Source organism: Stegostoma tigrinum, chromosome 5 (assembly GCF_030684315.1).
Source record: "Stegostoma tigrinum isolate sSteTig4 chromosome 5, sSteTig4.hap1, whole genome shotgun sequence".
NCBI classification, from domain to species: domain Eukaryota; kingdom Metazoa; phylum Chordata; class Chondrichthyes; order Orectolobiformes; family Stegostomatidae; genus Stegostoma; species Stegostoma tigrinum.
Window position 1 is genome coordinate 47,535,730 of NC_081358.1, and position 27,710 is coordinate 47,563,439.

Consider the following 27,710-nt stretch of genomic DNA (forward strand, 5'->3'; position numbering starts at 1 on the left):
CTTTTAATCAAGTGTTGCGTACTAATATAGTAACAGACATAGTATTGATGGTAGAATAATCAAAGATAATGGACAAATATCGCCAAGAAAAATTCATTACTGCTTTTACAGTTGTACATTATATACATTTTTAATATGGTATACAAATTTTTGGTGCAAACATCAGATCAAGAGAATGCTATTCAAGGAAGATATGTGGTCTGCTTAGCACAAATTATGTTTCATTTTATAAACCAGGGACGAGAAAAGATCTAAAACCAAATCTAAAGATATTTAACCCTGCAGAATAGGAATTGCACCAAGTTTGTTTAGCCAGCTCTTGAAATGCCTGCAGCGTTTTGTAATTTGAAACAAGTAACATTTAGCAATTACAAATCAGTAATGGAAATAACTTTTCACTCAAAAATATATGTACATAAATTAAATCATTTTACAGAGGAAACTTTGAAAGCCACCAAATGATGGATTTTTTTCTGTCTACACAGCTAACATCTGCCTTTTTAGCGTCCACCTTTAGCCTAGTAGCAGTAATTCTGTTACTATTGATTAAATGTCATTCCTTCCTAATGAAGACCTCGTTCTGCCAGTTTTGGCAGTCTTTTTGAAGAGCAATCACTGTGATATAAAGGACCATTCAGAGCTAACTCTTCGTGAATTAGTGAAACTTGTCGATAACACCAAGTTGAATTGCACCAATAAATCAAATTCTACTTCCCGTCTGTTTGGAATACCAGTGATGTTCCATCATACTGGTCTTAATCTTATCCCACATTTCAATAAAAAAGTTATTAGACCATGTTGCCCTCAAGGAATGATCAGTGCCTGAGATATGCTTTGATGAAGCTAGGATGTTTTGGCAGGAATGAAATCATCAGACAAATGCAATTTCTACTTTTTACGAACAATATATTATTTAAATGCAGCCAGGTAAAGATAATTCTCTTCACCTCCCACCTTCCTTGGGGAGCAGTTCAGTTTGAGGACATAACTTTTTCAAATGTTTTAGATTGATGTTTGGCTTTGAATAATGGAATGATAAATGAAAGCGCATCATTAACAGCAGTGGCAAGCTCAGTGCCAAAAGCCATAGTCAACGCTCTTTAAAGTATGTTTGATTTGTAATAAATGTCACGTCATTTTACGTACACTATTAATATGTCCTTGTTTAGTATCTTGCAGTTACATAGTTGCATCACATATCCGCTTGTTGTAATATTAACAAACATTCTGCTACTCAATTGGCCACAGGAGGGGTCTTGACTTTTGACAACAGTACCAATCTTTAGACACAACAGTTGAGGTAAATGTCCACCTATTACAAAGGCTCAGTGTGATATTCTGTTCTAATTCATTTTTATCGTTTTCATGTCATTCAGTAAACAAGATATTTAATTTCAGAATAAATGAGTGGAAAAATAACTGAGCACGCCCGGTAGACAATGACACTACCATTCAACAAGGCTCGTGGTTTCATGTACCATGGTTCTCTCTTGAAAGAGAAATAGATCGCGTAGAGTGCCACAGCAAAGAAGTGTCCAATCAGTGTCATTGGCTCAGGAGATAGCCTAACAGAAAGTAAGGCAGCAATCAGTCACAGATAAGAATTGTAAGAGGTAATATTACAAATCTCCGCAAGCATGGGGCAGATGTTGCGTAATTATTTCTGGAGAATTACAATATTGAGTCATACTTCCACTTCATGGTATTTCCTACCTGGTAAAACGACCCTTCTTTGTAATCCTATTCCTAGCATCCACATGAATAACTGATTCCATAACTTTGGAGAGGTGAAGTACATTAACACTTCTTTTTATCTTCCATGTTTCAAGCTAATGAGAACCTTTCTATTTGAGTGTCATGAAGTTGCATCATAAAAGATGCATTTTCAGGAGACGCAGTCTTGATCTCCTCCTGTGCTCTGTGAAGTTACTGAATGGAGACCTGGTAGGTGCTCACAGGGGACTGTAAAAGTTATCACCTTTCCACCTGAACTAGGTCAGTGCTGCCTCAGTGGTGCAGGGTGCTAGAAAATTAAGGATTGAGAATGTTATTAACTTGCATTCCAGTTTTGACTTTTCTTCAAGAGACCAAAGTGACCAGTATCTTCCCAAGTAACCACTGTCTCAAGATGGTACTGATTTTTAGCAGCATAGCCAACTGCTTGGTATGAATTTAATGAGGGTGGGTGGGAACATAAAGCAGCACTGATACCCGAATATCATGCAGGCAGGAGTGACTGAATAGTGAGCAGCATGAAGGGACTCTGGCAGTCTATTCATCACTACCTTGGGAACACTGAAAGGGTAATTCCTGTACCTGCATTTCTACAACCTGTTCGAGATGTAAGGTGTCAATGGACACCTCCTAATGCAGGAAGTCTAAAGATGGATGGGGTAGGTTCCACTATTAATTCAAACAACACTTCCCGATTGAATATATATGATGCTGAGGTTGAATTTAATCCAACCCTTCCATGGAACTGAACTTGGAGACAGAGGTAGGCAATGTGACTGAGTGGGAGAGGCCATCTGGAGTTGGGGACAGAGCTGCCCAGCAAACCTTGTTATGTTTGCCAATAGCCTTCTCAGGGGGCTTCCTCATTCAAAGGGACTCTCTGCTCAATTGCGGTACTTGGCATCAGCTGTTAATGTCCCCTCCCCAATCCTGGATGCCACCTCCCCATCTGGAGACTGTGTCAGTGGAGGTACTGCCAGACTTTGTCATGGATGATAGGCTCTTGCTGATGACATTAAATTATGCCCTGAATGAGAAAAATGGTGGCATTTCACCATCTCAGCATGCATGATGAAGAGAAATCTGCCTCACAAATCTTTTCATAAAGTGTATGATTTCCAGCATTCGGACTTACACTGATAAGAGACCCACTGGTCCTGTCACACACTGTCCACCCAGTTTGAAATAATGAAAGCAAGCCTTCCGGAGCTGATGCAAGGAATCTGTAATTAAATGCAATATAATGAATGCTATGTAAATTTATTTATAGCATTAATGTGCATTTTGTACCAATATTAAATTCAATTTCTATTGGAGAAATACAAATAAACTCAACAGATTATTAACGTGATCATATTAAACTTAGACAACATTCAACATGACTGCAATTTTTGTGTTCATTCCAATTTCAATTTAAAATCTGAAGGCATCTGGGATTAACATCAACAATTATTTATATAGCGCCTTTTACACAATAAGCCACATAAGATAATATTAAGACAAATGGCGAATGTTTGTTGAAAGCAGGTTGAAAGAATGATTTTAATGGTGGCAAGAGAGGCTGAGGAATGGAGAAGTTTAAGGGAGGAATTCCAGAGATGAGGCCTAGGGGGGATAAGGCACAGCCATCAAGGGTGGAACTATACAAATCAGGGCTGCTCAAAGGACAAGAATTAGTGGAGCTGTGGACGTCTCCGATGAGAGAGATATAGAGAGGAGGAAATCCCTCCAAGCCAATGCAATTAAGGATGGTAACTTTACAGTAGCACAGTACACTGCAATAAAATGAAACCTTATTATGTAGACTCTTTCCCAAGAATCGGAGCTTACCATCTGTAGCAGCAAATAGTTCATACAGTGCTTGAGCCAGGACATTCACCACGAAGGAATGGGACTTCTTCCGTGCCCAGTGAAATTTCTTCTTGGCCTGCAAAAAGTCATAATGATTGCATGAAACTTATGTCCAAGCTGCTCTATCACAGTATGCACCCATTGCAAACTCGGTGTGTAAGGGGCTAATTTATGGGACAAATCTTCCAACCTCCAGATTGTTGATCAGACATAAGACCAGAAATTCATGTAATAATCATGTAGACACCCTCACTGGTGAACCTAAGTGGGAATTTCCCAGCACATTTACATTTCCAATCAGCAATTCCTTCTGCAAATGTCTCTGATTCAGAGAATTCAGACTGTGTTGATGTATTTATCCGAGTATTTACCCAGGAAATATCAGGCAGATTAGTACCTCATCTAACAACTGGGTAACTACAGAACTGATAATCAATTATCTCCCAACTCTTCTTTAGCTCACCATCTACTCTCCCGGCACTCCCTGAATACACATTAGACAAAACCTCCCAAAGAATTGCTGGAAATCAGATACAAAATCAGAAATGGCTTGAAAAACTCAAAAGGTCACATAGTATTTGTGGACAGAAAGCAGAATTAATGTTTTGGGTTCAGTGACTCTTCTTCCCCCTGAATACACTGCTGACAGCCCCTCCCAACCAGCCGACTACTCTTCTGACCTAACTGCCTTACTGTCTAGTCCCATTACTGACCCAATCTGACTGCACTCCCAGCCAGAACTTACTACTTCCACAACCTGACTGCCCCCCTCAATCCATCTCCAACTATTCCCCGATGTGATTATGTCCTGAACACCCAACTGCTCAAACACTAGTCACCACCATCCAGGTGTCCTCCTGACCCAATCTGGCCTGATTACCCTCTCACCTACCTATCCAACCTGCTCAGACTACCCACCTGATTCAGTTCCCCACCTCATACACCTATCCATTCACTCAATCACCCACTTATTCACCCATTCACTAACATTCAAAACCTGGATCTTTAAATTTGCCCTCCAGCGGCTAGTGTTGTAGGCAGTGGGTGTGTCTTGTACACACCTAACTCTACTTTTCAAGTGAAGCGTCAAAATCATTGCTGCCTACATAGCTGACTGTTACAACAATCAGTCACCAGGAAAATTGGATGTTCTGATCACAGAAGTCGTAAAGCAACTAAAATTGAAAATCCAATTGAATTTCCTTCCATAACTTTTGTGCGATGTTCAAATGTCTCACCTTTAGCACTGCTTCATTGTCATGGAGATCTGGAATGTCACGCAAGAGACATTTCCATATCCTCACATCATTCAGGACAACACTCATCCCACCCCCTGTGAGAGGATGGCGCATGTTATATGCATCACCCAAAAGGAGCACACCTGAAGAAGAAATGAAGCAATTGTTATATTAAAGCAAGGTAAAAAGAGATTTAAATGTGTCTTGTTTTCCCTCTACTGGTGGTTATATTGGAGTACCAAGGGACACGTCCCATTTCTAACGATGAGTGTAAGTCATTTAACTTTGGTTCAGCAAAAATGGTTAGCTATTGAATTCTATATCAAAAAGAATGCGTTTTTGGTCAGGCTTTTGAAAGAATAAGGAGAGGAATTTTAAGTGAATTCTAAGAACTTGTGAAATGTGTCTATGGAATGACCATCCTCTATCTGGATTTTAAAATGGGTTTCTTCCTGAAGTCCATCGAATTTTGAACACAAATCAAACTTAAAACCTCTTCTAACCCAGGGATTTCAGATTCTTTATGCTGTTGTGAGTGCTTTGCACAAAGACTTATGAAAACTTTGCCTAGCAGGGATTTCAGTGCTTAGTAATGGTGCCTTTGTTATCAGGGCTGTTACACCATGAATTATGTTTAATGGTGTTCTGCGGAAAATAAATATTATTAAATATTAGAGTGAAATCAGACTCCGTTTTTCACAAAGCTGATCGAAGTGACTGACAAACACAGGATTAGCATAAAATCTTTAATCAATATAGAAACATAGTTACTACTTAGAGATAAAAAATGTAAATAAAGCTATGCTTGGAGTATACTTTTGTGAGACAAATTAAGATTTTTGTTTTACAAATATGGCTGTTAAAAGTACAAAGACCGATTGGGTTTTAATTATTTAAGGTCATCCTTTTTGAGGACATCTCAAGTACTTAGCATCTGGATATAGCATAGAGAGGGAAATTATGCTGGTGGAATCACACACAATTGATAGCGGTCACTTGTTTTTGCTTCTTTTTAAATGAATATAAAAACCAAATGATCTTCCATAGTATAATAGTGTGATTCTTCTAGTCCCATTCTCTTTCCTGCATACTGCATTCTTATCCAAACCAATATAATGCCCAGGTGGTAAGTCAAACATCTATCTCAATGAAAACTGAATGAACTGTTGATGCTGTAAATCAGGAGCAAAAGCAGAAGTTGCTGGAAAAGCTCAGCAGATCTGGCAGCATCTGTGAAGAAAAAAGCAGAGTTAACATTTCAGGTCCGGTGACCCTTCCTCTCTGCCGATTTTTTTCTTCACATATGCTGTCAGACCTGCTAAGTTTTTCCAGCTTCTTCTGGTTTTATTTCTTTTTTTCTACTTCAATGACTCAAGTTTAAGACACAAATGTCCTATTTGGATCCACATAAATTTATAAAACTTATGAATACATGAGGGACATGCTAAATAAAATGTTAGTATGCATTATACCCTGTTTATTAATAGGTTTTACCTGGTTTATTCACTGGTGATGGAGGAAGGAAGCTTGCCGGCATTGTCCGCAGACGGTCATTCTGAATTGCCAGTAGGAATGGCTCTTTCACATGTTCTGTTGAAGAGATATCATTATCTACTCTTAGTGATTATAGAGCCCACATTTAAAATAATTTCAGGTGTCTTAGCTGAACTCCAGTTTCAAAACATGGCTTGTTATTATGATCATGGTTATTAGTAAACGATAATGGGCTTTAACTAAATGGATTCACAGCGATAAAAGCGCTAGCACACTATTTTTAAAAATTAAATAAAACACTATTGAATGTGTTGTACCAAGTCTGCACAAAATCATTTTTTTTGCAAGGTGATCAGCACAATTCCCTGAAATTTGAAGCCAGATAATTAAGATTATTTCAAAAAGTGCACACTTTGACAGCTTCATCCATTTGGAGCACACTTTCCCAATATAACTGCAGTGACACCACTTGAAAAGTACTTCATTGGCACTGAAGCACTTAGTGATGTCCTGAACTGTGAAAGGGGCTACATAAATGCAAACCCTTCCTTTATGTCTGAATGTCAGGAATTCAGATGCACGCTGTTCATATGTTTCCATGGATTTATTTTGTAAAGGAGATATAATTGTGCAAAGTGCTTGATCCAAAGACCAGGTTTGTTGCTAAATTTGGGAATTTTGTAACATGTTTTAACTCTTTTTTCATAGATGATGCTAAACCAGAGTTTGCTGGGTGTGAGGTAAGAAAACCATTGATAGAGGCATGGGTGTGAGTCACCAATACACATCATCAGCCATGAGTAGCTTAAGACTTCAGAAGTTCAGGAGCACTGGAGGGAAAATTAAAAGATTCCAACTTTCATAAGGAAAAAGACATGCAATTGTACCTGGAAGCTGTGGATAGATTTTCTCAATCATATAGTCTTTAAGGTGTCTTGGCAATTCCCCTCTTATGTCCACTAATACCCGTGTTTCATTGGATGAAATTTGATAGATAAGAATAGGACTAGGGTTGGCAAGAACAAGTTCAGCATGGTTTGGTTTGAATTGTGGTGAATCCTAAAACAAAGAGATCAAATAGTAGTCCCATGCTACATTTCTAGTTTAATATTATTTTCCTTTGAAATTAGTAAAGAATAGCACAGGTAGTGGAAATAGTTGCTTCATTTCTGGATCTATACCTTTTGTTATGAAAACGGAACTGTCCAAAGCATTATAATTGACTTTAATGCATGCAGCTGCTTTAAAGTTGAATAAACTATTAGAAAATAACGCACCAACCACTACTTACTCCAATAACAATTCCTGTAGTTCTCAATAGGCAATCACAGTCAACTGAATAAATCCATCTAAGATCCTAAACATCAGTCGATTTTTTAAAATTTAAATTCTATCCTAACGATAAAGGCAATACCTACAGCCATCTCTAGGGAGACATTTCAAACAAGGTAAGACATGGCAATGAACTTCAGGGGTTTTTTGGTTTCAGTTGTACATCACTTTTATTCCTCATTAAATTTGATTGGCTTCCCTATTTTAGCAGATTGAATAACCAAGCATCTGCTATGATCTAACAAAACAAACATAGAATGAGTGTGGAATTTCTTGGATCCCCATGCCATTCCTAGTGTGGCAAAGCAGGAACTTGTGGCTGCTGATCCTTCAGTCTGTCAGAGACAGGATAAGTCTTTATCTTTACCACTCAGACAGAGTGACACAGGAAAGTCTGATGATGAGGTTCTTGTCTCTTCATCAGGACTTGCCTGATTTTCCACTCATCAAAGTGAATAGAAGAAACATGCTGCAAGAAGCATGTGAAGCTTTATGCCAGATTTTCATGGTTGCAAATGCAGCCAAGATAAAAATGGATACTGTGGTCAGTTTAATTTTTGAAGCAGACGGCCCATGTCGAAGAAGGTGCAACAGGGATTCCATCCCTTGTGCCTGATAGAAAATGAGGAGCGACAACATGTCCATAAAATTGGAAAAGCCAGTTGCCCTTGTCAGGCAAGTGAAACGGTCATTACTATGTTCCATTTGCCAGTGGGAAACTACCAACTTAGCCACACGTCTGCTTAATTTGCCCTGTGACCTATTCAAAGCTCTCTGTAACAACAGAAACTTTTCCATACCTTATCTTTCACGCACTGCCACCATATAATATTCTTGGTCTTGTTGAGCTAATGCAGAATATTTAAAGAGTCTGCTCAGGTGAGGAAAACGCTAACTTTACCGAGAAACATCTCACTGTGGCTTCAACTTTCCATGAAGTTGACTGGGGGAGAAAACTAGGATCATGTGACACTATCAGGGCAAGACATATTCCATCATCAAATATCCAGCCTCCAGCACTCTGGTTCGATTCACAGACAGCTGGGGAGTAAATAACACCTGACATTCCTGCTGAGCTGCAGAAAATGCTCTGGTCACTAGTAGCAATTTGTGTATAAAACCTTTTTGGAATTATAGATCATAGAATTTTATAGAATCCCTACAGTATGGAAACTGGCCCTTTGGCCCAAAAAGTCCACACTGACCCTCCGACATCCACCTAGCCCCATCCCTCTATAACACACCCAATCTACACATCCCTGGACACTACAGGCAATTTAGCATGACTGATCCACCTAACCTGCACATCTTTGGGCTGTGGGAGGTAGCCAGAGCACCCAGAGAAATCCCACGCAGACATGGGGAGAATGATGTCACTTTTGTAATTAGTTAGTTTGGAAAATGACTGTCAGGAAAAACAGACAGAAACAAGACTTATTGTGGATAATTTAAACCGGATGGGGTATGCAAGAAAATGCACTACAATTCACGTTTGAATCACTTACCTTCATAATGCACCCGACGAAATGTGATGAAACGTTGACTTTGTTCTTCACAAGGTTTTTCCTGAACTTGGAGAAGTGTCCGTCAGCAACCACAGTCAATGGGCAATAGAGTTCCTGTGATTAGAAAAATGGTACAGGTTAGCCTTCAGGCACACTTCTATAATTTTGCTTGGTATTCATTGATTAGCTGGTTTAACACTCAGTCAGTAAAACAGTAGTTGATAATGACAGGCGGTGGGTGGTGCTGTCAGATCTGGGAAAGGTGTGGTTCAGGTCGATGCAAGGAGTCGGGTTTTGGATCCAATAGGTTAGATAGGAAATTGTGATAAAGATCCACGGGGCATAAAATATCAAGAGATGTGCAGTTTGAGATGTTGGGATGTGATCAGTGGTGAACTGGGAGGACAGTTTAATAGTTCAGTGATAATGGGAACTGCAGATGCTGGAGAATCCAAGATAATAAAGTGTGAGGCTGGATGAACACAGCAGGCCCAGCAGCACCTCAGGAGCACAAAAGCTGGCGTTTCGGGCCTCGACCCTTCATCAGAGAGGGGGATGGGGTGAGAGTTCTGGAATAAATAGGGAGAGAGGGGGAGGCGGACCGAAGATGGAGAGAAAAGTAGATAGGTGGAGAGGACAGTATAGATGGGGAGGTGGGGGGGGATAGGTCAGTCCAGGGAAGAAGGACAGGTCAAGGAGGTGGGATGAAGTTAGTAGGTAGGAGGTGGAGGTGCGGCTTGCGGTGGGAGGAAGGGATGGGTGAGACGAAGAACAGGTTAGGGAGGCAGAGACAGGCTGGGCTGATTTTGGGATGCAGTGGGTGGAGGGGAAGAACTGGGCTGGTTTTGGGATGCGGTGGGGGAAGGGGAGATTTTGAAGCTGGTGAAGTCCACATTGATACCATTGGGCTGCAGGATTCCCAAGCGGAATATGAGTCGCTCTTCCTGCAACCTTCGGGTGGCATCATTGTGGCACTGCAGGAGGCCCATGATGGACATGTCATCTAAAGAACGGGAGGGGGAGTGGAAATGGTTCGCGACTGGGAGGTGCAGTTGTTTATTGTGAACCGAGCAGAGGTGTTCTGCAAAACGGTCCCCAAGCCTCCGCTTAGTTTCCCCAATGTAGAGGAAGCCACACCGGGTACAATGGATACAGTATACCACATTGGCAGATGTGCAGGTGAACCTCTGCTTAATATTGGAAGTCATCTTGGGGCCTGGGATAGGGGTGAGGGAGGAGGTGAGGGGGCAAGTGTCGCATTTCCTGCGGTTGCAGGGAAAGGTGCCGGGTGTGGTGGGGTTGGAGGGCACTGTGGAGCGAACAAGGGAGTCACGGAGAGAGTGGTCTCTCCGGAAAGCAGATAAGGGTGGGGATGGAAAAATGTCTTGGGTGGTGGGGTCGGATTGTAGATGGCAGAAGTGTCGGAGCTCGGTTCGCAATAAACAACTGCACCTCCCAGTCGCGAACCATTTCTAATCCCCCTACCATTCTTTAGATGACATGTCCATCATGGGCCTCCTGCAGTGCCACAATGATGCCACCCGAAGGTTGCAGGAACAGCAACTCATATTCCGCTTGGGAACCCTGCAGCCCAATGGTATCAATGTGGACTTCACCAGCTTCAAAATCTCCCCTTCCCCCACCGCATCCCAAAACCAGCCCAGTTCGTCCCCTCCCCGCACTGCACCACACAACCAGCCCAGCTCTTCCCCTCCACACACTGCATCCCAAAACCAGTCCAGCCTGTCTCTGCCTCCCTAACCTGTTCTTCCTCTCACCCCTCCCTTCCTCCCACCCCAAGCCACACCTCCACCTCCTACCTACTAACCTCATCCCACCTCCTTGACCTGTCTGTCTTCCCTGGACCGACCTATCCCCCCCCACCTCCCCACCTATACTCTCCTCTCCACCTATCTTCTTTTCTCTCCATCTTCGGTCCGCCTCCCCCTCTCTCCCTATTTATTCCAGAACCCTCACCCCATCCCCCTCTCTGATGAAGGGTCGAGGCCCGAAACGTCAGCTTTTGTGCTTCTGAGATGCTGCTGGGCCTGCTGTGTTCATCCAGCCTCACATTTTATTATTGATATGTGATAATGGGAACTGCAGATGCTGGAGAATCCAAGATAATAAAATGTGAGGCTGGATGAACACAGCAGGCCAAGCAGCATCTCAGGAGCACAATAGCTGACGTTTCGGGCCTAGACCCTTCATCCAGCCTCACATTTTATTATCTCACATTTTATTATCACAGTTTAATAGTTGCCTGGTTGTGAGCCTAGTTTTTTAATCCTCTTAATCTCCGGTCACTACCAAACTTAAGTGAGTCAGAACCTTCTCAATTCTCTGACTTATTGGATTCTTTCAGAAAGCTTCAGATAAGGGGAAATTGCCTATCACAAAGCTGAGTTTCCCAGATAATGCATCTGGAATCAGCCAGGTCAGAGATTCTGCTTGGTCATGTTATGCCACTCCAAGCTTCACTGCTCTGAAAGCTACCCTCTGACCATTGGAATAACTGGGACAATTACACTGTTTGATTTGTGCAAGGTGTCAACTTGGGCTTCCATTGTCTCTATAAGCCCAATACTCTTGTCTAGGAATAGTTGTGTCTTTGATGCTTTCAGGACATCCTTTCATCATTATTTTCCTGCAGCATTTGGACAGTTCTGTCTTTTGGTTAATTTGTGTGATTTGAACAAGATCCCTGTCTTTCAGATTAAATGTCTCTATTGGGGTTTGATATCTTCCAGAGCATGTTGAGCTGTTGCTCCTCATGGAATGGGGAAGATTTCAGATTTTGTATTACCATCCTCAAATTTATTAAGAGAGTGCTGCTCTCAACAGCATGTTGGCAATATATATTTGTTTTCCTTCTTCTTTGTCATGTCTGCACAGTATCTCTAGAAATGAAGTAGCAATCTTTGCAGAATCTTTGCAAGAGATAAAAGCACTTTGAGGAAGATATTTTGAAGTGCTTTGTGGTCCTGATAAAGTGTTTTGGCCTGAGACATTGACTTTCCCGCGCCTCTGACGCGGTCTGACCTGCTTTGCTTTTCCAGCCTCAGACCTATAGATTCTGGATCCAGCATCTGCAGTCCTTATTGGCTCCAAGTCATATTTCAATCGTTGTTTTGTCTCTCCCACATGAATTGATTAAATGCTGACAAAGACAATAGCCAACCATTTCTCTATGTGAGTGTAGCATTATTCAGGTTATATTAAAGCCCTTGATACAATGCAAATGCACAGCTTGTCTTGCTGCATAATGAGTGCTCCAAGTCCTGTCTTGTTGGCATCACACTGCATGATGACTTTACCATTGGCATTATAGCACTTCAACATTGACATTGCTATCACTAGTTGCTTGATTCTTGTAAAAGAGGTTTCTTGCTCTGTGCCCCAATATCAATGCACATCTGCAGCCATGATCTTGTGCAGAGGTGCATTCCCTGATGACAAATTAGACAAATACTTTTCCAGACAGTTCACAAACCCAACAAGCTATTGTACTGTTTTCACATCTTTCGTTTGCTGCATTTCTGCTACTGCTAGGATTCCAATCATGGTCCATGATGGCTTCTTCCATCAGGTCTTCACATCCACAGGTTAGCAGATCATTGACAATAGCTCCCGCACTGGGAAGACCACTGACTACCTCACATTGCCTGCATTGATTTTCTTCTGGACCAGTGGAAATGCCATTAAGCATACACACCCATCTGTATCTTTTAAATAGCATCCAGAGTGAAGATAAAAAAAACTGCATTTAACTAATGTCTCTGGCCAGTAATCATTCCTGAAACTGACGGTAATAAAGCCCTGACAGGTGAGAAGTGGGATTTCTTCGAAGCTTCATTTGAGATCCTTAGGATGCTCTCATTTTTTCAGGTTTCTTTTCACTGTTACCACAGTCCTAATCCAGACTTTGGGAGTTGTCACTTTCTTGATTACTCCCTTCTTTTCCTGCCCTTTTATCTTTTCTTATCTTGTATTCTTTGCATTCTTTCAATTCCAAAGCAGCAGGGAGTGAAAAATGGACTGCCATTTCACCCAATATTGAGCTCAAAGTTGCAGACTAATTCTTTACTTCTTTCCTGCTGTTTCTTTCAGTAGTTGGCTCTCTTACTATTCTGAGAATCCATACATTTTCAGTTGCACTGCTGACAATCACATTTCAAGTGATGTGTGTTTAATAGCTTCTAGAGACTGCACACAAAGGCGCTAAAACAGCATATACTGATGTCAGAGACTATGGCAAGATAGGGTACAAGTGTATTTGTAGGAATATGTAAAACCACAATCCTCCACATTACTGGCAACACCACCCCAAACTGGCCTCAATCCCTCTATGATAACAAAGTGTGGGGCTGAATGAACACAGCAGGCCATGTAGCATCTTAAGAGCACAAAAGCTGATGTTTCGGGCTCAAAACGTCAGCTTTTGTGCTCCTAGGATGCTGCTTGACCTGCTGTGTTCATCCAACCCCACACTTTGTTATCTTGGATTCTCCAGCATCTGCAGTTCCCATTATCTCTCTCTCAATCCCTCTATGATCAGGCCACCATCCCCACACCAGGCCTCCATTCCTCAGCCAGCACCATACTGTCTTCAATCCTTCAAACATCACTTTAGTTTGTTCTCCTCACCCCACCAAAAATGCACCCTATTAAATTCTACTACACTGGGCTTCAGTTTTGCTCAACCGGGGTTCTGATTTCATCTTTCCATTCCCTAACCACCCTAAGGCCTCCAGTTCCTATTCCAACCCATCACTAATAAAATCAAAAGTCTCCCACTCTCCCTTCAAGATTACCAATTCCGCCACAAGCACCAAACTCCATTCTGAGTTCAGTAACCATCCCAATTGACCACGATTGCCCAGCTTGATCAATTTCTCCTTCTATTAGATACACACACACACACCTCAATGCCCAACCCCACTCCAGCCCAATGACAACACCCTTTCCCACAGTCTCTAATGTTGTGGCATCAGTAACCAGTTCCTACCTATGGAGGCCTAGCCTCCAGTCAATCAGATTGACTGACAGGCTGGGTTTTGGGGGGATAGCAATCATCGAGGTAGATACTCTTCTGCATTTTGGTGAATCCTGTTGACCAGTTAAGAAAGATTCTGCGAATGGGGTCTGCAGGTCTGGCCTTTGTCGATGAAAATTTATTGATAGGTCCACATTCTGTGATGCCCAAACTAAAACTGTTCCTCACTAAAATTCTTTCTAGAGATTCCAATGTCTGTTGTGTCTCCACAGGAATGGGAGAGGGTGCAGATTGACAACTTTCAGATCAGGAAACCATCCCTTCTCCTCCTGGCTCCAGAGGATGCAACTTTCACTGGCAGCCAAAGCAATTGGAACACCCCTGAAACTTTCCCCACCCATTGGCAACAAACATTAAGATGAGACTCATGGATTTAGCGGTAGCCTGAGTGTGTTCACAGACTGGGCACATGCCATTCCATCGCTACGTTTGTTAATATTGCACCCAATTAATTGGTATCCTTTCAAAATGACAAGAAACAAGTTGTTGAACTTCCATGCTCTGTAACTCTGCCCATGACTTGGTATCGAACAGAGGGCATGCATAACTGTGTAAGGTCACTTCAGATTAATAACCTACAAACCTTTATATCTCCACTTTCTTTCTCTTTGTATTGAACTCCTGCAACTATGCCATCCTCTTCCAGTAAGTGTGTCACTGTTCCTTCAATGAATCGCACACTAGAACACAAGTGGGAAAATTAGTTTATTTTCCTGCTTTAAACCATCTTCACCAATGATTCTATTCCTACATTAAACTGCATACATTTTTGAAGATATTGTGAACTACCTTTACCATTGTAAAAGCGTGTCTTACCATCTGACAGAATAAAATTTGTAGACATGGTAAAGTAATGATGGGTTTATGGAGAATGCTTACTTGGGTTCTGCCGTGGCTGCATTTCTGAGACCCATGATGAAACGCCCATGGTGAAATGCTGTCCCACATTGCACTTGACTGTTTTCACCCAGAGGATAAGGGATTTCCACCTCTGTCTTGCTTTCCATGTCATGTATAACATAACCATTTATTATGTGGGCATCAAGACCTTCAACAGCACCTTGTTGAAGAGAAAGTACAGCAATGTAAAGAAGACATATAGTATTAGATGGAAGAACAGTTTGGATAATTCCAGAGAAGCTAATGTGAAACCATTTTCTTTTCCTCTGGAGTAAACAGAATTAAGAAGAAATGTGTTTCAAGTTTTTAAAATGGCACAGCCACTGGATACAACAATATTGGTTAAAATATTCTTTTCCTTTTTTGAACATGGAATCAAAATGGTCATGCTTCAAGGAAGGCTAGATATTTAAAAGCTTTGTGTGCGAACTTGTCAGGTAATGGACTGATTACAAGAAGCATACATTTTGGTACTGGTTAGTAAATATAACATTCACCAAAGTTATTGCTAATATAACAAGAATATATGGAATTTCTTTGTTATTTTTAACTTTCAATCACTATTTGTAGGACGACTTGAGTTTTGCAGAAGCCGTGATAATACAGTGGGGACTGGTGTAATGTAGCATAGATGGGAGACTGACCTTTGCCTTGCACACAATTTCTTAAATGCTTGTAACTAATTATATATGGTAGTATTTTCTGAAAATGTTCACATTAAAAAAGTCTTTATTTCAAATTAAAATTGCTAGAGATTGCAGGATAGCAATGAACTGAGCCCAAATATTTTTGTTTAAATAATCCTGGCTTGGAGAGTCTAACAGCTTTTTCCATTTTAAAATATAATAGTCCCTGATACCCATGGGATGAGGACACAGGTTGACCAAAGTGTCAAGGTATATCTTTCAGGTTTCTGCTAAAGACTGTGTCAAAGCTTTCACTTGACTGGCAGTAAGACAACCAGGAGTACTTTACCTCCCAAAGACATGAGCTGTGGTAGTTGGGAGTGGTTGCAGGGACAAAGAGATCAATCAGCAACTGACAAAAATATTATTTAATGTTTTGATTCTAACGCATTTCAAGTATTAATATTAATCAAATTGCCTCTCAACATGTTGCTGAACTTACTCAAAATTCTTGCCTTCTAAATAGGCCAAAGAAAACTCACCTTTCAAATTAAAATGTTCAACTTCCAACTAGTTTGGTTTGATTTCATTTATTCATTCACAGGTTGCATGTATTGCTGCAAAGGCCACATTAATTGCTTTGAGGAAGTAGTGATAAGCTGCATTCTTGAACTATTTGAGCAGTCTTTGACACAATAGAGTGGCTTGCTAGTTCATCTCAGAGGGGACTTAATGTACCGCCATAAAGTGGAAGGTTTGAAGACACAGAGATCAGACTGGCTAAGGACAGCAGGTTTCATTCCTTACAAGGCAAGAATGAATGATTTTTACAACAAAATGGTAGGTACATAATCACCATTACAAATCCCAGCTATTTTTATTTCCGATTTACTTAACTGTCTGATTGAACATTCCCCATCAGCTAAACTGAGGTTTGAACTTCTGGATTATTCATTCACTACCATAACCATTTCCCTGCCATATGTGGGATTTTATTATTGATCAGCATTCCAAGTTAATACGTTAGTCTCGGGTGCCTTTTTCAGTACCTTCAAGACCAAGTGCTTTCAATGCACGATATCCCCCAGGCTGCAACAACTCTCCGACAATTCTGTCTGGCTCCTTTAGATCTCTCTCGATCACTGTCACATTTCTTCCATCCCTTGCAAGGACAGCAGCTAACGCAGATCCAAGGACCCCAGACCCCACAATGATGATCTCTGGATCAGACTCGGAGGAAATCCTGGTGCTTGGAGAGTTTTCTGTCTGAACAGACTCTGAGAAACTGAGTTTCCTTCTCCTGGGCTGCATCAAGACAGAAGAAATGAGAAATCTTATTTACTGTTCTTGAAATTCCATTAGGGTTTCTCCTGATCTCTTCCTGTACAATCTCTTGTAAGATTGGTGGAAACCCCAGAGAAACCACAAAAAGACAATAAACGGACTTACCCCTTGGTGTTTTGTCAAAGTTATGACAGGAAGCCAGGAGAAATTTCTTACATACTTCTGGACCATTCACGCAAGTTGAGACAATAATAACTTGAATTTATATAGTACCTTTGACACAGTAAAATACGCTCCGAAATAAAAAGTTACTGATGCCTTTTCCAATTCCATTGCTATCAAAGTCATAGCTTTGTCTGAATGTGAGGACTATCCATAGGGAATTATAAGTATTGCCTTCCACCAGATGTAACAGGGTGCTAGCAAAACAATCTGCAGTCTCAATAATCAATTGTGTCCCTTATACACTGTTTCCTACAGCAATGGTATCATATTTGTTTACAGCTATAACTACTTTTATATAATCTTTATACAGCACGTTTCAATCTTTGATAGATGACAGTGTCCTGGTCAGTCTAGAATTATGCAATATCAAAAACTCACTGGCCATTTTACAGCCATGTTTCAAATGGTTATTTTATCTTAATTATCCTTGATAACTTTTAAAAAATAATACTTTTTAATTCAGTTTATAAATACTGTACAGTGTTGAACTGAAATCTAACGAGCAGAAGATCCCAGACTCAACCTACCAACTTAGCTGCTGGGCACTGAAATGTCATTTCAGCCAAGATCAATTTTTTGAGCTAAGATGATAGGTTGAGTCCGGGTGGTAAACACAACATTACACACACCCATTTGAGGATAAAATCAAGTTCAGGTGTGATTTATCCCCATGATTAAATAACAAGCTGCTCATTTTCTAGACCCACATCCTGATGAATAGCTACTTGGGCAAAGTAATGGAACAGCTAATATCTCCAAAGTATTCTTGGTCTCATCATACTGCTGAGGCATATTTACAGAGCTGGCTGAGGTAAGGAAAACATCTACTTTATGTCAGAAACATTTTTGAGTGCCTTCACCTTGTCATGACCCTGCCAAATATCATTCAATGAAACTTATTCTCTTATACTTCATCTCACTCTCAACACTCAGATTCTATGCACAAGATTACATTTTAGCCACATCCCGTGGCCCCCCAGTTCCAAAGAAATGCCTGATTTCAATTTCTTTTTACAAGGTCAACCACTCTGGCAGTTTCACTTGTTTGCCTGATTGTATTTACAGCTACTGTGGAGGTGACTGTGAATTCTAGTTCTCCATGTGGTTTCTCAGACTTTGATGAGCAGAAGGAGAAGTGACAACTAGACTCTAGTTTAGCAATAATATCATCATGTGGATCTCTCAGTAAATACTATCTCTAGTCAATCTGACTGAGCTGATCACTGCAAGAACTGTGAAGAAGAATGCTTCTGAACAGACATTAACACATGAATGTTCTATTATGCCATACCATATTTAGTTTGAATGAGGTAGGACACTAAATGTCGTGTCTCTTCCACCATTTGTTTTTAATAAGCTTGATCTCAAATTCAAACTAGCTCTCCTCATTGTGGAGTCTCATATTTTGTGACTTTTGTTACAGTTGCAACCATTCACATTCTCCTATTCCTTCACTTTTGTCAAGCATGTAGGAGAGTAAAGCACGCATTCTCAGTTTTCTTCCCATGAGGGCTTCATAAGGAACGAAACCATTTTGAATGATAGCTCAGAAGTACAAGTTGAACATAATCATTCTTCTGCAGAAATGCTTTGACTGTATGCACTCTTCGTTCAGCTTCACCATTGGCTAAGCTGATGGTATGCATAAATTCATATGGTGCTGTGAACTCTGTCATGTATGGACAGGCAAACTTAGTCCATTGTCTGACATTACAAAGTATGGAATTCGATGTGTAACAAATATTTCCATCAGTGATGTAAGACAGCAGTCATTTGACCTCTAGTCTATTACTATCAAGAACAATTTTATCAGTGTGTTTGAAGGGGGACATTCCAAGACATTCCCCTGATAGTGATGGAAAGGAAACTAACATCAACAATTCTCTCCTGATGATAGATACCACAAGTAATATAAAGCTTAAGTAAACAAGTAACTTGTTATAATCTCTTTCAATTAATTTGAAAGAGCAGGCCACCAAACAGATTGGCTTGCACTGGCTATACATTATGTGATATCCAGGTGCCCTTAGTACAATTGTACAACATAATCAGTCTCAGAACTCTTGGGATGATCATCTCCTGTAATTACGTCATCAGATTATTGCATCATCCATTACACTGAGGTGTCCTCTCCGTTTGTATTATTGTCTGATAATGGGAATGTATCCTGGCCATCCTTTGACTCAGTACCCTATAACCAGAAAACATACTTTATCAGATTTCTGTGCATTTCTGATTTCATTCAATCACTGTGTTGTTGCTTGTAGAGTTGTGGTTATTGTCATCGTACAAAGGTTTCCACATCTTCTTCAATTCCTTCGCTCAAACCTTGCATACAGTGATAAGCTATCTGCTATAGTTTGCTGTTTGCTCGGAGTTTATTTGCATCAAACTTCACCATCTTTAGTCTGAAGCACTGTAATCATGGGCGCATTTTTTTTGTTACCTCTTTCAAACAGCGCTTCCCAAATTGGGGATTGGGGCACCAAGTGGGGTGGCATGCTGAAATTTTGGAGTTGTGAATTGGCAACAATGACTGCTGTGGATCTGTGACCATATTATAGAAGATTCTGCTCCAACAGGCAGGCTCCCACTTTTTGAATCCACCTCCCCCACCCCAGACCCACCTCCACCTAATCTCACTGGTTAACTACAAGAACTTGCGCTTTGACACAGGTTAACTTCAAGAAAATCATCCACAGAGCTTTGTGCTTCAAAGTTTTCCATCAGCACCATTACGCCACCAACAAACATTTCAAATTGAACGAGAAGTGGCTACGTTTTCTTTTTTCAAAGACACGTAAATGCAATTTGCTTGAAGACAATTTCTTTTTCAAAAGTTAAATAAATAAAAGCTCTTGCAAGCAATCCAGTGGCCTGACTACCATTCCCCCTCATTCATCATGGCCCAACTCAGTTTGCCTCCATCATCGAACTCTTATTGCCTTCTTCTGTGGTGCAACTCTCATCTGCAGCCAAACATTCCCTGAGAGCCTTCTATTCCCAGATCCAGCCCACAGAGTCCGCCATGGCTCGAAGCCTAGGGCCGGTCACAGCTCCAGGCCTTGAGCTGATCACTGCTCTCCCAGTCACAAACTGGTTCTCTCCCACATTTGGGATAGGCTATTTGGAAGCCTGCAGTAGCACTACGGATGGGAGGATTGGCGGGGAGCGGGGGGGGAGGGGGAGCGTGGAAGGAAGAAAGAGAGAGAGAGAAACATTGCGCAAGGGGACTCTGGTAGGAGCACAATAACTACCAGTATTAGAAACTCTGGCTTCAAAAATACCAATAAAACAGACAACTGACTACATGAAATACCCTGGCAGGTCATATGTGCCAATGAACTGCAATTTGAGCACCCATACTGTTGAAGATACATCATCACCCATGCTGGTAGGTAGCACTGGGTCATAGTGAGTGGGAATATCAGATGATACCAACATCTCTTTTGAGAAATTGAAGACCGTCATTGTGCTTCCTCCCAGTGTCATATCTTCCCTTTGTAACAGCTGGTTAGGTGGCCCATTGATGAAAGCTCAGTTAGGCAGGAACTTTTCTACTCGGTTAACCATATTCTTGAATCACCAGAAGTCAATCACATTGTAAGGAGCTGTAAATTCCTTGCTCATGTCCTCGGCGGATCAACTCTGATATCATATATATCCATGATATGCCCAAGGAACTTGACTGTCATCTGTAAGAATTCACATTTGCTGTTGAGGTAAAGCCTGTAGGAATTGCAGAACAGTTCACACTTTCGTATCACGTTCTGTCTTAGTGGATTAATGGATCAGGACATTATCGATGTGACACAGGACCGACCCAGTCCCTATCAGATACTTGACATTGTCCCCCGGCAAATTTCTGGCAACTATGTAATCTGTTGAAAAACCTCTTCCACGGTGTAATAAGGATATGAGCAGCTTAGACTTCAAGGTGTAATTGCTAAAAACCACTATTTGCATCAAGGTTCATGAAAATTGAAGTCTTTGCAGTTTAATTAAAATCTAGTCCATATGACAAATAACACAAGACGAACTTCGTGTTCAACTGCTTTGTTCAGTTGTGTACAATCTACACAGATTCTGATATATCTGTTGAGATTTGCCATTGGGGCCATCACTGAACAACAGCTTCTTGGTTCTGTCATAAGTGAGATGACCTGTTGCTTCAGCACAGATTAACTTTCCTCCGTACCTTTACAAAAGTGGATGGGGAACCTTCTGGGTACGAACAGACACACTTACTTTGTTTCAAGATGAAAAGTAACGTGATATACTATCTTTCTATGAAGTTGAAGATTTTAAGCTGGTCTTCTCAGTTTCTCTACTCTAAAAATGAGATTTAAATTGGTACAGAGTGAACAAATCTGTTTAGGGTCACATTTAAGGTTTCAGCAAATATTCCCTATGATGTTCGATAGCCCATGTACCATGTAGTTTTATGCAACCAAGTTTCAGTCTCAGTAACAACAAGAACTATTGAACCTGTGTCAACATCAATCATGTCTTGTTTCCTTTTACTAGGATATCAGTACTACAGTAGCTTCAGATTGATTCCTTAATATCACCAAAGCATCACCCTGTTGTTGATATCTCCTATTTTATGGGCCTTGTAAGCTTCTTGCTATGACACATCTTGGAAGTGACCCTTGTTTTTGCAAGAATGGTATTCAAAGTCTTTGACACCTGCTTTTTCCCACTGCACTGATAAGAGTTAGCTGGAGCAGTTGATGCACACTTATCTTCCATCTCTGGTTTTGTACTTCCAATTCGTTTTTAAAATCGACATTCTCCACTGAGTAGCTGATTTTTGGGTTATGGTTATCCCTGTCACTCCAAACCATGGATCAGTTCTGTTTCCTGACCTTGTGTGTCTGTTCAGTTGAACTGCCTTGTCATTAGGAAGTCATCTTTCATCTGAAAGTCATCATAAAACATTTCATCTCAGACTTTGCCAGCAATTCCATTCCTGATTAGTTCTTGCTTTAAGCTGCTACAGTCAGTTCTCTTCTGTGAAATCTATACAAATTACTGTAAATAAGTATCAATATTTTTTCTATTATTGTTGGGTATGCTGATTAAATTTAATCTTCTCAGTAATGGTAATTTTGAATTTGAATGTAGTAGACATTGACTTCTTTTATTACTTTATTGCACATTGATTTTTCTTCATTTATCCCTTGCATTTCGGGGATATCATTCATAAAAACTGTTGCCTAAAATAGGGTACTGACCAGCCCACTGCTTAGCTTTGCAATGAAATCAGGCATAACATGATATTCTGTCAATCTTTGGCATCAATTCAGCCACATTTCTGCTTTTCTGTAATGGCAGAAAATTTTCACTGTCACCAAAAAATATTCTTGGTCTTGTAATGCTGAAGAATATTTATAGAGTTTGCAGAGATAATTAAAGCATTAACTTTTATTTGAAGAACACTTTAATGTGACTTCAACTTTCCATGCTGCAAGAGACAGCAAGATCATGTGACACTGCAATCACCTCCTTCGATAGATAATGTCTCATTTGAATGTACACAGTCTGACTTAGCAATCCTTAACATCCTCTGACACTTCCCTCATCTGCAATCTGACCCCACCACCAAAGACATTTTCCCTCCCCACCCTTATCTGCTTTACAGAGGGACCACTCTCTCCAGGACTCCTTTGTACGCTCCACACTCCCCTCCAGCCCTAGCACTTTTCCCTGCAACCACAGGAAGTGCTACACCTGCCCCTACACATCCTCCCTCACCCCCATCCCAGGCCCCAAGAAGACTTTCCACATCAAGCAGATGTTCACCTACACATCAGCTAATGTGGTATACTGCATCTGCTGTTCCAGTTGTGGTCTCCTCTACATCGGGGAAACCAAGCAGAGGCTTGGGACCACTTTGCAGAATGCTTGGTTCGCACTAAACAACTGCACCTCCCAGTCGCATACCATTTCAACTCGCCCTCCCATTCCTCAGATGACATGTCCATCCTGGGCCTCCTGCAGTGCCACAACGATGCTACCCGAAGGTTCTACTTGGGAATCCTGCAGCCCAATGGTATCAATGTGGACTTCACAAGCTTCAAAATATCCCCTCCCCCTACCACATCCCAAAACCAGCCCAGCTCGCCCCCGCCTCCCTAACCTGTCCCTCCTCCACCTATCCCCTCCTCCCACCCCCCAATCTCCTACTAACCTCATCCCGCCCCCTTGACCTGTCTGTCCTCCCTGGACTGACCTATCTCCTCTCTACCTCCCCAGCTACACTCACCTCTACTGGCTCCATCCCCGGTTCTTTGACCTGTGTGTCTCCTCTCCACCTAACTTCTCCTCTCTCCATCTTCTATCCATCTCCCCCCATCCCCCATTTCTGAAGAAGGTTCTAGGCCCAAAACATCAGCCTTCCTGCTCCTCTGATGCTGCTTTGCCTGCTGTGTTCATCCAGCTCTACAACGTGTTATCTCAGCAATAGACACTACAGTTTGCAGTGTCGGCACAGCCAATTGTCTCTGCATCAGTTGGTTACAGGCTCATGCCCCACTGAGGGAGTGTTACACCATCAGAAGTGCTGTCTTTTGGATGATATGTTCAACCAACACCCCTATCTGAGTTCCCAAGTGTAAGGGATCCCATGATACAAATTTGAAGAAGACAGGGGAGCTCTCCCTAGAGTCCTTAATAATATTCGTCCCTCAACTAACATCTTTAAGATTTATCTGATTGTTATTAGTAATATTTGATCATTTAACTTTTTACTACCTGTACCAGTTTGTTACGCAAAACATGTCAACTTGTTTCTTACATTACAACAGTGGTCTCACTTCAAAAGAGCTTTACTGACTGTACAGTATTTTAGAACATCTTGAAGTCAGGAAAGATGTTATATGAATGCACTTTTTAAAATCAGAGTCAATATTTCAAGAAGTGGATGAGAGAAATTTAGAAAGTGGTTTTCAAGATCAAAACTTAACATTAACAACACAACATATATTTTGAATAGTTTTAAATTCCAGATGTTATAATAAAAGAGCTAGGATTTGTATAGCTCAAGTTAAACACTGCACTGCAGCCTAGCCTTTTCACAGATTTTAGCTAGAATGTGAATAGAAATGCCTCATTGCATACCCTGCTGCTAATTCACATCACCATTTAAGAAGCATTCGGAACTGTGCTCTACTCCATTTTGAATATACTGAAATGAAAACTAAAATGTGTAATTATTACATTTTACACAATGATGTGATTGTATAATTCCCATTAGATGTACAAGGCATAATATGACAAAATGCTTTAGTGATGCCAATCACTCTCAAAAATGATCCTACCAAACAGATTTCAACCCACGAGCGTTATCTAAATTTTAACCTTTTTCAAATAGATCATTCACGTGTCCATTATTTTAAAATCTTAAACATAATCTCCATATTATTGAATATCATTAAAAATCTTTGTTAGCAGTTTTGAATTAGGAAAAGATTCTAACTGCAATCCCTCATCCTTTCAGTGATGGTCCGCTTCTTCGTCCTTACTCATGGGATTATAGTATGGTTGCCATACAGCCCAATGTGGCCCTGCAAGCTTTTTGTAAGAGCAGTTCACCCTGTCCCACACATTCTTTTTTCCATACCCCTGTATGTTAGTTTCTTCAGCTGATCATTTGACCTTCGCCTGAAAATCCTTCTAGCAGCTTTGTCACTGTTAAAAATATCTAAACGCACCTCTTTGATCAACCTTTCTGATGATCCAAAGAATCCTAACCTTCCTGCATGAGCATGTGTTTCCCTTCATTTATTTATTTACGCAGCGCTTCAGGGCAAATTTTATAGCTTTAACAAGAACGAGTTGTTAATCTTTAATCTATTTTGTAATACAATGTTACAATTTCAACATAAATATTCAATTATTGTATCAAATGTTGGATAAAAATGTCTGTTTATCTTGGCAACACTGGCTTGTCCTCACTGTACACCGAACTGTCGATGCAGACATCATCTCAGTTACTATTCAATTGTTGCCTCTGAATGACATTTAATAATTAACAAGGCAGCAGTACATTTGAATTGTTATTTTTGAGTTTATGTGCCAGTTTTGTTATGGATAAAGAAAACCAATATTCTTATCATTAAAAACGTCTTATAGCATAGTCAAGTTTAAACATTTCTATCTTTAGATCTTTAGGTTGACTCAAAATATTTCAAAATATCTAAAGAAATAGTCAAAGCCTCATTCGCCATTTACTATAGTTAATGCGTGGTGAACACGATTTTGCTTAATGATTTCATATTCTAAACGTTTTTTTTTCTATTTTTAAACCGTTCTTCGAATTTTGCCAGTATACTACAATTCTTTCAAGTCATTTCCTTCTTTAAACAAAACAGCCAAAGATTGGATAACGAACTGATTTTACAACTAGTAGAGAAATACTAATGTGGAAATATGCCACCAAATTCATAATTATTGAATCAATAGAAAGTTTCAAAACAGATTTGAAATGTTTTACTGTACCGGCGTTCTGTTCAGCAATTTGTTATTAAATTAGAAACTGCAATTGGTTTGGGCAGATCTTACAGCATATTTAGCAATCGTCAATACATTGTCACAAAAAAAATCCACCATATGAATAATAATAAGGCATGTTTCTTTTTGCTAGTTATAACAATGACCACTGGTCATCCTGTACCTACCTTGCCTTGCTCGGTATTGATCGAGTCTGTGGGCCCGCTGAAGAGGGAGCTTGCCAGAGGCAGGGCTGAGAGAAGCTGGGAGATGAACCCCAGGTTCGAAGCTTGCTTTCTGCCTTTCCCTTGTCCGTATCTGTATCGATAGGACAGGATCAACCCTAGGGAGAAAAAGACCAGGAATGCCCCGAGCACCTCCTTGTTAGCGTAGCTCACGCTTAGTAAGTCATCGCATTTCTTATAGACATAAGTAAACGTCGCAATTCCCAGGAAAGTCCACATTTTTTAATATAGAAGTTCTCTCCTCAAATTTAATTGAACTGCACTAATGTTCCATTAGAGTCCAAACAATTTTTTTTAATCTCAAAGCAACCCTAGAACATAAATACAAAATTAAAGTATGATTTGGTACACTCCTTCACGGAAAGGTTCAAAAGACGTTCACATTGATTTTTCTCTTAATTATCCCGTAAATGATCTTCACTTCATCCTCGGCTGATTGCTGTGGAAGGAAAAGAGAAACGTAATTCAAATAGGCAGAGAAATACAATTTTTCCACAGTCCAACAAATACAATACACCTTTTTTTGTTAAATTCAAGTCGGGGGTTATAATCTCAGATTTATTATTTGATGATTTTTTAAAATAAATCCATACTTCGGTTATCCCTTATAAGATGAATTCAAGAGGCCAATATGATGATAATAAAAAAATTATGGAGCTCAGAAAGCGGCGAGTCGGCCCATCAGTTTTCAGTATCTGACAGTAGAAAAGCATTTTCAGTAACCTTACTGTTATGTTTGCAGCATTTTTTTGTTTTGTTTGTTGTTTTTGTTCCCGGGTAATGACTCTTTGCTTCCCGGAGTGAGGAGATGGCAGTGTGCTAGGAAATAGTCCAAGACAGGACTCCGTTCTGTATCTCCTTGCCTGTCTCTCCTGATGCCTGGCGGTAGCCGGGATGTAACAAGATGTGAATGAAGCTGCGGAGTAACAACGTGGTCCCGCCCCCTCAGTCCTGCTGCCTGTCGAGGCTCTGCACCAATCAAGACCCGGCGTGCCGGTGAGCTGAGCTCACGCTATCCGGGGACTGTCCAATGAGGGCCAGTCCCAGGGAGGGCCCGCCTTCTCCCGTCTCCTAGCATGATGTGATGTCACAAAGAGGGAGCCGCAACAATAGCATCCTTCTGTCACGCGTCAATTCAATCAGGCTCCCCTCTCCATAGCGTTGTGTGACAGTTTGTCCCCAAAGCAACAGCAATCACTGAGTGAGCCATTACACTCCCCTTTTTGAGCCTGCTCTGCCTTTCAATCTCACCTTGCTTCATCTTACTGTGGGCTCAGCTCTTCCACATTCCATGGAGATCGTGAGGACTGTGGATGCTGGATGTCGGAGTCGATAACGTGGAGCCGACCTGTGCAGCAGGTCAGACAGCATCAGAGGAACAGATTCTAATGAAGAGTCCCGAACCGAAAAGCCAACTTTCCTGCCCCTCTGTCGCTGTCTGACCTGCTGTGCTCTTCCTCCACATTCCTGTCTGCCTCCTGTTCCTTCACACCATGCCTCACTCCACCAACCCCATAACCCTTTATCTGTAATAAACATTTGTTTAACTCTTCTGAAGAAGGGTCGAGGCCCGAAAAGTCGGCCTTCCTGTTCCTCTGATGCTGCTTGGCCTGCTGTGTTCATCCAGCTCTACACCTTATCTCAGATTCTCCAGCATCGGCAGTTTCCACTATCTCTGACTTAATAAGGACTGTAAAGTTGAATACTTTATACTTATCTCTATTTTG

General features: G+C 40.9%; 1 protein-coding gene across 2 annotated transcripts; it reads right to left on the minus strand.

Annotated features, from left to right (window-relative positions):
* On the minus strand, positions 1-26,894 carry sqlea (squalene epoxidase a). Of its 2 annotated transcripts, none has more exons than XM_048529657.2 (12): positions 26,712-26,894; positions 25,927-26,422; positions 16,786-17,041; positions 15,090-15,270; positions 14,794-14,890; positions 9,155-9,268; positions 7,205-7,376; positions 6,318-6,413; positions 4,824-4,966; positions 3,565-3,661; positions 2,870-2,957; positions 1-1,565 (listed from the first exon to the last, which is right to left on the minus strand). In XM_048529657.2, the coding sequence occupies exons 2-12, from the start codon at positions 26,200-26,202 to the stop codon at positions 1,373-1,375; spliced, it is 1,713 nt and encodes a 570-aa protein (XP_048385614.1). In that variant the 5' UTR covers positions 26,203-26,422; positions 26,712-26,894; the 3' UTR covers positions 1-1,372. The 2 variants fall into 2 exon arrangements, with proteins under 2 accessions (XP_048385614.1, XP_048385615.1); XM_048529658.2 differs by having other exon boundaries at positions 26,707-26,894.
* Between the last annotated feature and the right edge of the window lie 816 nt (positions 26,895-27,710).

Excerpts from the sequence above, each read along its gene's own strand:
- sqlea (XM_048529657.2), bottom strand. The coding sequence starts at position 26,202 with ATGTGGACTTTCCTGGGAATTGCGACGTTTACTTATGTCTATAAGAAA. Across the intron at positions 15,271-16,785 it reads GAAAGCACTTGGTCTTGAAG|GTGCTGTTGAAGGTCTTGAT; the intron begins GTACTGAAAAAG and ends CTCTTCAACAAG. Across the intron at positions 1,566-2,869 it reads CCAGTGGGTCTCTTATCAGT|GCTATCTCCTGAGCCAATGA; the intron begins GTAAGTCCGAAT and ends ACTTTCTGTTAG.